Source organism: Macrobrachium nipponense, chromosome 28 (assembly GCF_015104395.2).
Source record: "Macrobrachium nipponense isolate FS-2020 chromosome 28, ASM1510439v2, whole genome shotgun sequence".
Classification (NCBI taxonomy): domain Eukaryota; kingdom Metazoa; phylum Arthropoda; class Malacostraca; order Decapoda; family Palaemonidae; genus Macrobrachium; species Macrobrachium nipponense.
This window is the reverse complement of record NC_087217.1, coordinates 55,723,337-55,736,008: the sequence shown is the minus strand read 5'-3', so window position 1 is coordinate 55,736,008 and position 12,672 is coordinate 55,723,337. Positions and strand designations below refer to the sequence as shown.

The following is a 12,672-nucleotide window of genomic DNA, read 5'->3' as shown; positions in this document are numbered from 1 at the left end:
CCATCTGAACGTAAACCTGAGGTATTCCTGGATGAAATTTGCAAAAACCAAAATGAATGTGTACGTCAGTGCTGGACAACGGGTGAAGGCGAAATAGGACCCAAACTTAAGACTGGAAAGGGGTCAAGATTTATTGTGATGCACGCGGGGAGTGAGAAGGGGTTTGTCAAAGATGCGCTATTGTTGTTTAGGTTAAAAAATGGTGCCAAAGGGAACTACCATGATTCCATGGACCATGAAAGGTTTTTAAAGTGGTTTAAGGAACAACTATTGCCTAATATAGAAGATAGTTCTCTAATCATAATGGACAATGTTCCCTACCATAGCAAAATAGAAAATAAAGTGCCAACAACCAGCAACAGAAAAAGTGAAGTCATAGAGTGGCTTTCTTCTAATAACGTCACCCACGACCCAATAGCAACAAAGCCAAAATTGCTGCAGCTTGCAAAGTGTCACAAAGAAAAACAGAGGTATGTGATAGACGAGATAGCTCGTGCAAATGGTCATGATGTGCTCAGACTGCCACCATATTATTGTCAGTTTAATCCCATAGAACTCATATGGGCTCAAAGAAAGGGAGATATCAGAAAAAATAACTCTAATGCAAATCAGTCTTTGAAAACTGTTGAGCAGCTTACGAGACTGGCGATAGACAGAGTTACAACAGAAGACTGGAAGAAATGTTTTCACCACGTTAAGAAATTAGAAGATGATTATAGGAGGAAAGATGTTGCTAGAGAGCATATGTCTGAAAGTTTTGTTATTGACATTGGAGATGACAAAAGTGACAGTGATGATATTGATTTTAGGGAGGATGACACTGACAGTGATGATATATATCAATGATTTTCCATTATTTGTTTTTAAAAAGTTGAAAACCTAACAGTGTTTCTATAGTTTTCCATTTTTTAGATAGTCAATTGCATAACTACAGTATATTCATATGAGTTTCCTTTTATAAAAATATTTAATGGTATAACAATGTACATATCTGTTTATAAATTTTTTTTCACTTGGTTTTAATAGAAAAGGGGATATCAGTGTAGTATCTGTATAATTTCCCATTCTTTTTGTTTCAATAGGTAATGACATGACTATGTATATATGTATGATTTTCCTTTATTTATTTTTTAAATAATGATGACGTAACAAAATTTGTAAGATTTTAATTTCCTTTGTTCATATCGATAGCCTAATGACATACCAATGTAACCTATTGTGTATGACTTTCTTTTGTGTTTATGACATAATATATCTACATGAATTTCCATTCTTTTTTTTTAAGATGAAAATATAAGTCTTCTGATTAGTCTCATTATCCTACATGTACTATATATATATATATATATATATATATATATATATATATTATATATATATATATATATATATATATATATACAATGATGCAGGGGTGTGGGAACGGTTACGGGAGCTATTCTAACTCGGGTATGAATTAAATGATTCAAGATTTATGAACTACCTCAGGAGAAAACTAAGCAAATTTTTCCTAAACATTGTTGTATACATGTTGTCAAGTGTAACATGTATATAAAGGAGATAAACATTCTGGTGTAAGAGTAACTCAAGCAATTCTGAAAAAGACAGAATATTATATTCGTTACATCGTCAACAAATTTTATGATAAGAAATAAACAGGTGTACTTTAGTTTATTGAGTGAACATATGAAAACCACAAGCTTTTGATGTTATTGGCAAGAGAAACAAGTTCTGTTATTTATCAGTGAGCCTCATAAAGCATGCACAATTCTCACCTAGACTAAATTGAAGCCAACACCCAGATGCATCCATCTGATTTACTTTTTTTTTTATCAGATATGTCCAGAAATACGGACATACGTATATGATATTTGAGTAAAAATGTTCGAAAGTTATTATGGGAATTCTATGCATTTATTTACAGAAAATGTAATGACATAATAATTCGGTAAATACATATTCTCGAAACTGCAAACTTCTCATATCGCCAATTGGCAACTGCCAACACGCCAACGGCTCTAGCTGTGAGGACCAGACCCCACGATAACTTGTGTCTCTCGGCACTACTGTCAAACCGAGTCAAGTACGGATGCATAATAAGACATATTCTTCATTTTCTCTTTACATATTACACGCATCTAAAATCTGAAAGCACCAGCATATTCAGGGTGATTTTATTGTTTAAACACAAGATTTTATTTTATCTTTATCTCATGAATTATGCAAAATCTGATGATGTATAAAGAATGAAATGTTTCTCTCTTCACTTCCACTCGTTGTAATTCCTTTGTATTTTAACTTATTGATTTCAGGAAAAGATTAATTAATTGTACATTTAATACTGAATCCTTTGGTATGACCAAAACTTTCCTATCTTTTGTAAAACGTGAGATAAATAAAGAAATGTAAACATATTGCTAATTTTCTAAGCTACAAACGAAAATATGACCCACCGAGCGAGCAGTCTGCCTCCCGGTACCAGCCAATCAGAGGCTGCCAAACAAACGTCTCGTAGGCACAAGAATCTACCTTATGTGAATGGACTATAGTGTATTGTAATAAAAATGAATTATTGATAAAGAAAAGCGCCAGGGCTGAAACTTTTGATAAGTGAATGATACAAGCTGAAACGGAGTTCCAGATAAGTGTTTAACTACAGGCACTTGGAGCACAAGTTACTGACGAGTTTACAGAATTCTGCAAAAAAACCACGGCCTTGTTCTTTTAAAAGTCATAAATTGGAAAATAGGCATTTACACTGACATACATTGTAGTCATCATGAAGTTTCACATAATGATTAAAATGATCAAGGCTTTATAAAATCAGTCAAGAAATGTGTCACATGAAATCAATCATGTTTTCGCTAGTTGTAGTTACTGAATGATACTTGCGCCACTGATACCAAAGACTTATCAGAAAAAGCACTTCACCGAGATCAAATAATCCATATCGAGCAGTGGTTTTCAACCAGAGGGGAATTCCCCTCTTGGTGAGAAGGAGCGGGAATCGTGACCCCAGAAACTGGCTCTAGGATCACACAAAACGCAGTGTGCATCGTTCCACATTATTGAGAGGTCACACTGGGCTTTCTCTCCGCTAGCTTGTGTTTGTTAGCGTATTACTGCATACTGTTTGGAATGCACTTTTGAGGCAGATAATTTTGGATAGGGGTGAAAGAAATTTAGACATATTGTGAAAGGGTGCATTGGTCAAAAAAAAAAACAAAAAAAACAAAGGTTGAGAACCCCTGATATAGAGTATCTTCTTGTGGGATGACCAATCAATGCAATTATAATTATAAACATACACCGTTGATTTTCCATTTTAGGCGTGAAGACTTACGTGCTACTCCCAGACATACTTACAATCTTTGTCATTAAAATGAAACTGAAATTTTAGTGAATATATATACATATATAATATATAAGTATATATATTATATATATATATATATTATACTATACATATATAATTAATAATAATTATATATGGTCCGTATGTTAGTACTTCACTTGTGACTATCTTCATATATTACAGTACGTCTCAGTGGTGAAGTAACATTTAGATGGTACAATAAATACATTATGAACATTACAAATTACCATGGAAATCATACCTCACACCATCAGTGCAGACGACACGGGGGTTATCGAATACTTGGGCATTAAAATTAACCCGAAAGTGTCCTGTCCATATCTGCAAGGTTACGCGATTAAGAATTCTTGAGTTCTATAAAAACTGCTTCAGTACTTAAGTGTTTTGCTTAATCCTATATCTTGGTATTAACTCACGAACTTTAGTAACTGCTTTCTTACCAATCTCGCTAAATACGAACTGAAATTTTTCCTAGTAAATACACATTTTTACAAAGACAGTTCAGTTATCCAGGAAGATACTAAATGTGGGAGAAAATGAATAGTGGCAATTATCAGTAGATTTTGCTGCTGAACTCCCCTGGACAGAGTACCAGTTGCAATGACATTGAAATTAAATATATTACTACTGTTTTATAAATTACACGAATTACACTTAATGTAACAGATTAACTATATATATATCATATATGCATATATACATACATATTTAAATATATATAATATATAAATATAATATTCAGTTATGCTGTAACATCCGTCATGAAGGAGATACGACTGAATAATCTGATAAGGAAGCCTGTCAGTCACTTTAAAATCATAAAACTATTCTACCCGTGATTAATACCGCAACAACAACAACAACAACAACAAAATAATAATAAATAGTAATAAGAGAATGATTTCTTTTATGAAGGGGGAAACTGCGCGAAAATCACTATATCTGGTGATATTTGCATTGATAACGACAATCATAATGATCTACAGAAGAGATTTCTTTTAAATATGTGAAACACTCAAATACCAATCACAAAACGGAAGGCTTCACCCAATCTTATCAGTTTCTCAAAAATAACTTGTTTCAGTTTCTTTTTGCAGCAAAGTATTTATTTTATATCATATTTGGAGAGGCAGGTCAAAAGAAAATTACTTATTGACTGATTACTGTAACTGGAACTCATCTGGCGTCACCATCAGGGTTACTGACGTATTCCCGATATATATATATATATATATATATATATATATATATATATATATATATATATATATATTATATATATTTATATGGGGATACAATCCACAATGAAGTAAAATCTTCTTGTAGTTTAAAATAATTATTCCTTACAGGATTAAAGCTTTCGACCATCAGCTGTGGTCTTGTGAACAAGACCACAGTTGATGGTCGAAAGCTTTAATCCTGTAAAGAATAATTATTTTAAACTACAAGAAGATTTTACTTCATTGTGGATTGTATCCCCATTTACTTAGAGGTACGACATAGTACCTGGCTTATGCATATATATATATATATATATATATATATATATATATATATATATATATATATATATATATATATATATATAATTACTATTTCATTTAATTTACTTTTCAATAACTTCTACTGAATTGGGTTAAGGATGAAATAACTTAGGGATGAAATGTTGTGCCATGTTGCGTTAGCGAAAAGATAAATTACGATGATCATGATGAAGGCTGGGAAAAGCAACAATAATAATAATAATAATAATAATAATAATAATAATAATAATAATAATAATAATAATAATAATAATAATAATAATAATAATATTGAATGATGAATAACGGCGATGTTATTATATACACAAAGATATGCTCTTCTATATTAGCTATTCTCTCTCTCTCTCTCTCTCTCTCTCTCTCGTTAAAACAGTTACTTCAAGGCTATAGCAATCTCAGTATCTACACTCGTTATCATCTTCCGGGGATGTAATCCTGACAGATAGCATTTGCTAAGATGTTCGTATAGACGGCGTTGATTTCACCTTCTACGTGGTACAACAGCTGATTGCTGCCCGGCTTACTTTTGGTAACGACCTAAAAGGAAGAAAAAGAAAAAAAAGGAAGTTCTCAAGACTATAAACATCTAAAAGCAGGACCCTAAGGCCTCGTCCAATTCTGTGACGATTAGCGGAGTATCTAATATCCCAAAATGCTCTTAAACTAAAATTTTTCAACAAAAGTCTCTACTTCATCAAAAATACGAGAATTCAATCATGATCTATGACCTACAAAACCCAACTAAAATTACACGCACGCTGACTGAGTACGACTTACTTTGTGGAAATGACAGGCACATTTCCCCTGTAGGAAATGCCTGTATCGGGCCGTGGTCATGTTGAAGGTGTCCACTACCTGGTAGCCGCGGTGATGGGCATAGGCGGCTACAGACATCGAGTGCTGAAGTAGGCGAGAATGGTCGCGCTGTCAAGGCAAAAAGAGAAGAGTATATTACTAGGAATAGCTTACTGGCTCTCCAGAAATGTCTGTTCTCCCGAGGAGATTCTAGAATTGCAAATACTACTACTACTACTACTACTGCTACCATCAATTCTAACCAGCAATAATTCTACCAAAAAAAAAAAAATCTTCTATAGGTAAAGTAACCCAACTCCCTCTACAATGCAGGAATTGCCATTAACTTCTTTGCTTCCACCTTCTAACATGACCTAGCAAAGGCGCACGCTTTCTTCTGGAACCAAACGAATAACCCCTTCTGGAAGACTTCCAGCTATAATCCCTCATGGATTGAACAATAACAGGGAATATAGTGAGACTAGAAATAAGAGGGAATCTGACCTGAGCTTTACAATGACAGAGAAACTGGAATGTTTTGCAGTGAGCTTAGGTTGAATAAGAATTCTTAGTACAACTGTCTAATGCAAGAGGTCTCTGAAACTCACCAAGGAAACAGTGTGAACACCCGGAGCAGAGACGTGGAATCCTGCACCGAGAGTTTTCAGTATGACCTGGGCTCCTTGCAGTCCTTCTCTGCAAGGATGGGAAACAAACTATCGTCAGATGAACTTTTATACTGAAAATAACAATCCAGTCCCGAAAGGATTAAAATTGGGTACTTTGTATTACAACTACGAAGGATTAAAATAGGGTACCATGTATTACAAATACGAAGGGTTAAAATAGGGTACCATGTATTATAAATACGAAGGATTAAAATAGGGTACCATGTATTATAAATACGAAGGATTAAAATTGGTTACCCTGTATTACAAATACGAAGGATTAAAATTGGTTACCCTGTATTACAAATACGAAGGATTAAAATTGGTTACCCTTTATTACAAATATGAACGATTAAGCCAAGGTTGAATGCAGCAGAAATTTGTACACAAATATGAATATGGCTTAAATTCTGTAGCATCTACACATGAATACTTTAAATATGAATTCATGAATAACCCAAACAAATGAATGACTGTCATAAAATAATCTACGACGCGAACCTTTCTAACGCATTCGCTACCATGTGTAGATGCTGGGCAGCTACCCAGTGAACTCCTCCCACGATAACGACGGTGTCTGAACTGTTACGCAGAGGACCCGATCTGAAATATAAAGGGTTTGGAGATCAGATCTGAGACATGGACTTGGCAGCTGGATTAGTCTTAAAAGTGACAGGGAACATAACTTAACAAGTTGAAAAAAATCTGAGACACAACATAGCTACGGTTCACTTTCCTAAGTCTTCTTGTCTATGAGAGAGAGAGAGAGAGAGACGAGGAGGAGAAGATTATGAGAGACGAGAGAGAGAGAGAGAGAGAGAGAGAGAGAGAGAGAGAGAGAGAGAGAGAGAGAGTTACACTTTGGAAAATTGTGAAAGTGTTCCAAGGATGGGTGTGTACTGTATAATTAGGGTATATGAATATTCATTACAACTGGTTCTCCTACTAATAACATCGTCATAATAAAATTTTAGTTCTATTAGTAAGGTCATCAAAACTATCATCCTAAATATTCATAAAATACTACTTCTACTACTACTGCTACTACTACTATTGTCGATGCAAACAATAATGATACTTGACATTACCGAAGAAGCAATTTGTAAAGAGTCTTGTCGAACACGGGCCTCTGGTTGGAGGGCAGCCAGAACTGTGGGTAATACGCAAAAGCAAAAGTCGTCTGACCCGAGTTGACCCCAGTGATGACCTTCAAGTCATGAGTTTTGTCCCACGAGGTCAGCGTTCCATTCACACGCTCCAGGAGAGCGTACAGCATGCCACGGTTTGTACTGTCACCCAGAAACACCAGCTGAAGAATCAAGGAAGAAAGACTGCAATGTACATTTGATATCAGTATTTGATTTTAAAACATAATAAACGTGTACATATAATATATACATATATATATATATTCATATAGAAAAAGATTATATATTTATAATTAATATAGATAAGTATACATATACTATATATATATACATATATATAGAATATCACAACATACATAAACATACAATATAACAGCATCAAGCTGGTTCGAACACACGAGAGGACGAAATTATTATCAACTAAAAAATTCCCCTTCGGTTAACTTATGTGAAAATATATACATAAATTTCGAGGTAGAGCGAATTGGATATTAAAGGCCATTTGTAGCTTGATGCATTATATATATATATAATATATATATATATATATATATATATATATATATATATATATATAAATGAAACACATTCACACACATTAATAAACAGCGTTTGCATATATAGACCTACTTTCTAATGAATATAGAAGCTTAGTACTACATACATTCATAGCTTCAAAATACATCCAGCAATAACAATGCTCAAACTTTACTTCATCTCCTTATTCATCAGCATTTGATTTAAAAAAATTGATTGCAAGCGAATTTACATTTCACACATTAGCGAAGTCAAGAATTTAAATTTAATACATCAGGCAGAGTAAAGATACAACGACCACGTTCTGAAAAAAATCTTTACCGTTCTTCCCTTCAGACACTTCTGCAGTTTGGGTACTGGTACCACCTGGTGCGTGCAGGCAAAGGGTTGCCAGGTAGCTTTCGACCAGTCACAGGTATCTCTCTCCAGGCACGACTTGCACGCCACTACCCAACGGCCTGTTGGGGCAAGATAGATGGAAGGTCAAGATTATGGCTGCCATGATGATATGAAGGCATGCTGATCTTGGGATGATGATCAGGGTTTACACTTTTCTCAGATCTTTCAAAAATTGTAGGTACATAAACACTCACCACAAAAGAAGCAACCAAGCTGAGACAGAAAGATATATATATATATATATATATATATACTATATATATAATATATATATATATATATATATATATATATATATATACACACATACATACGTATATAAAACAAAAGGAGCCCATAAAAACGCCAAAATATAGAGGGTAAGTACTATATTTCAGAGACTGCTGTCTCACCCTTCAGGTAGGTAATGAATGAGGAAAGGTACAGAAAAGGCGGTATTTATACCAAAAGGTCCATCCACAGGTATTAATACCGCCTTTTCTCTACCTTTTCTCAATCATTATCTACCTGAAGAGGGAGGCAGAAGTCTTTGAAATGCAGTACTGCTTACTTTCTATATTTTGGCGTTTTATGGGCTCCTTTTATTAGATGAAATTCTGTTGTAAAAGAACATTTTTTATCAATCATATACATATATATATATATATATATATATATATATATGATTGATAAAAAAATGATTTGGGTGTGGCAATGGTGATGTATACTGGGGAAATGGTGTTGATTGGTGTTGGTTGGTAGCATGGGGTGTGGCAATATTGATAAATACTGGGGAATAACAATATTAATGCCCTTACTTGAGATATTTGCAGGAGAATTATTACAATGGAGAATTATTATTATTTTCATTAAGGGAGATATTTTACGGAGAGGTACTTATTCCACTTGGAGTTATTGGTGAAATAGAGGTATTTTTTTATTTGCCGAAACAGAGGTGAATATTTTTTTTTATTGCTGGAGTGGTGGTTTTATTAACACGTGGTTATTGGTGAGATAGAGGGAATATGGTGTGTGTGGTTATTATTTAAATGGAGGAAATATTTTTATCACCGGAGTGGTGTTATTATTAATATGGTGATATATATATATATATATATATATATATATATATATAGATATATATAGATATAATATCTATATATAATATATATAAGATATATATATATATATATATATATATATATATATATATATATATATATGTATATATATATATATATATATATATATATATATATATATATATATATTATACATATATATATAGATATATATATATATATATATATATATATATATATGTGTGTGTGTGTGTGTGTGTGTGTGTGTGTGTGTGTGGGTGGCATTAATATTTGGGGGTGACGTTTTTTTTGTGGTTATGATTTTTTTTTTCTGGAGTTTTACAAGCCAAGAGAGGGGTTCTGTGTGTTTTGGTTTTGTGACTAATTGGAGGCGAGTGGCATTACTGCATTGAAGTCCTATGGAGGTGTTGTGATTTTTTATATTCACCAGTGAGTTATTTTTGGTGGCATATAATTGCTGAATTGAGAGTTTACCGTAGTTTTTTTTATCCCGAATAGGTGATAATATTTTATATAATTGAGTAGTATCATGTGAGAGTTATGTCTTTGGGACAATTTTTGAGCACCTTAGTCATATCCTGAAGATAATTCGGTGAAATGTGCTTACGTGATTTCAGTATAGAACCTTTTTTTGAGAATCATGGGTTTCTGAAGTTGCGAGTCTGACTAGACATTTTTATGCTGCAGTTCGAGTACCTGACGTGTTCGCAGGAGGGTTTTTGCTGAAAATGCTTTGATGAGTCTGGTGTGATGACTTTTCCTCTAGTGGTGATTGCTCAGAGTTTTTGCAATATCTAAAAATGTTGACCATAGCATTTCATGTAAATGCACGTGTAAGGGGTTGCTTTCCGGCCGTGTCCGATAGATGAAAAGTTGCTATGGCAAAATTCCTTAACAATACATATTGCATTTGTGGGGAAAACGCGGGTTACGTATATTGCATATATTATGTGCTTTGTGATGGGGAAAGTTCACTTATTGTTGTTATCTTTTTTTTTCTTTTTTCCTTTTCCCTACGAGAGATGTAATCAGGAGTTGAGTTTTAAATAGCATTTCTTTTTGGACGGGAGATGTGATTTTTTTGGGGGGGCTTTGTGAATTGCATGTAATGGGCGTTTGACATTGAGTCTCATTGAAATTAATTATGTGAGCAGTGAGGGGTTTTTGCTGTTAGACATTGGAGAGTTTTTACTGATTTTGTGGGTTGCTGTAATATCAGAGCTTGAGAGAACATTTTTCAGTGATAATTTCGGGGCTGGGCTCGTTATATGTTTGTTATGGGCTCATTACTTTTTTCTTTTTTTTTACTTGTGAAAATTTGTGAGTTTGAAATGCGATGACAGAAGTCCGGGGAGTTGCTGTGAGTTCTGGAGTGTGTGTGCTGGTGTGTGAATTTGGTGAAGTTTTTTTTATTATTGGAGAATTGAGTTAGAGAACTTAGTACTATTTTTTTTTTTTTTTTTTTTTTTTTTTTGCGGGGTTGTGATAATGACTTATGATTTAGCAATCCTTGGAGTTCCTTCACGAGTTGAAGTTAGAAATTAGTTCAGTGGTCATATCAAATGGAGTTAATTGGGAGACGTTCAGTTAGTATTTTTGGGAATTATTGAGGTCATTATTTGATAGAAGCATGTCTGGGGTTAATCCTTCTTTGATTGGCCGTTGACTTGACTGACATACTCAAACACACCATAATCATCGTTCCCCAACGCTAGCAAGACGCTGATGTGTGCCTACTTAAGAGAGTTTCTACGAGTCTACAGAGTTCTACAGCGCTTTTGGGTCTACAGAAGCCTTTGGATGTCTTCCGCAGGGAGACGTTTCGCCTTCCTACAGCGTGCGTCACGAGTCTGTGCTGTTGGAGTTGCAGACATAAAGGACGCCCAAGATGGAGAAAAAAGTTTCTACACCCAATTGTTATTATAGTCCTGGTTGGGTTTTTTTTGGAGATGAAGCGTGATAGAAATTACGGTGTGCTGCCAGAGACGTGCAGTTATTACTATGCTTTGTGTTTAATGAGACGGCCAATGTGTTTTTTTTTATATATTGAGCTGTTTTATGAGGCCTATGGCTAGGCAGGGGCTAGCCAGGATGGTGGGCGAGCTAATCTGTAAAAAGGGGGAATGTACAGACTCAACATTTTTAACTTCCCATGGAGACAGAGAGTTTGGGCGACAGCTTAAGAATGCTGATGTACCTTTTTGGGGTGGTGTGATGTTAAGATCCTTACTAAGCAAGTCAGCGTCCGTTCTGTAGTTATGTGCGTTCGAGAGAAGGTGCCTTTGAAAACTAGCTGCAACCAGTTATGAGGGTGTGGACGAAGGGGTTGAGTTTGTCTGTACGTGTGCGCCTCTTTTGTTCTTAATGGCATGTATTAGCCAGAACGATGGAGACAGTTACGAGGAGAAAAGGCAAGATGCCGGGATAGCTCTGCGAAAGTTTATTTGTTTCTGTGTGTGATATCCTGGGCTGGAGATGGGTAAGAGGTATTGTGTTTTAGCCAAAAATGTGACTGAACTGTATTTTGATATTTTGTAAAGATGTTCTATTTCATTTAATCTTTTGACTTTGTCTTTACAATTGTGTATGCTTATCAGTGTGTCCCTCCTGTCTTTTAAACAGGCGGATCTAGTGAGAGGAGGCTGTGTTTTGGAGAAGAGATAATTGGTGTGACTAATTACTGATTAAGACTATTATTTCACAGGGGGTTATCTAAGTTACTTGAACTGTGAGTTATCATTCCATTAATTATCCTGTAAGAACCTGAGTTATTCAATTAGTACTTTACTTTGAATAAACGTATATTTTTGTAGTTCCGACTCTGATTTGATGATCTAATGAAATGGAGAGAGAGCTGTTGCCAGAGTCGAGAGAGAGAGAGAGAGAGAGAGAGAGAATGTTTTACCAGACTTAGTTTGCCTTCTGCTATGGCTAAATGCTTACCAAATGTGATACGAGACTCTGGTCTCGTAAGATATATGTGTGTGTATATATATATTTTATCTATTATATATTTATATATATATATATATATATATATAGATATTATATATATATTATATATTATACATATATATATATATTATTATATATATAGTGCACGTGTGTATGTGGATAGGCGTT

General features: G+C 34.3%; 1 protein-coding gene across 1 annotated transcript in view; it reads right to left on the bottom strand.

Annotated features, from left to right (window-relative positions):
* Positions 1-4,908: 4,908 nt before the first annotated feature.
* The window catches only part of LOC135201752 (uncharacterized), a 231,910-nt gene continuing 224,146 nt past the window's right edge, over positions 4,909-12,672 (bottom strand). Inside the window, exons 18-23 of the mRNA XM_064230978.1 lie at positions 8,390-8,526; positions 7,472-7,692; positions 6,885-6,986; positions 6,324-6,411; positions 5,698-5,844; positions 4,909-5,457 (exon numbers count right to left, since the gene is read on the bottom strand). Of these exons, the coding sequence (XP_064087048.1) occupies positions 5,335-5,457; positions 5,698-5,844; positions 6,324-6,411; positions 6,885-6,986; positions 7,472-7,692; positions 8,390-8,526 (818 nt within the window). The 3' untranslated portion in view covers positions 4,909-5,334. The remainder of the gene's footprint in view (positions 5,458-5,697; positions 5,845-6,323; positions 6,412-6,884; positions 6,987-7,471; positions 7,693-8,389; positions 8,527-12,672) is intronic.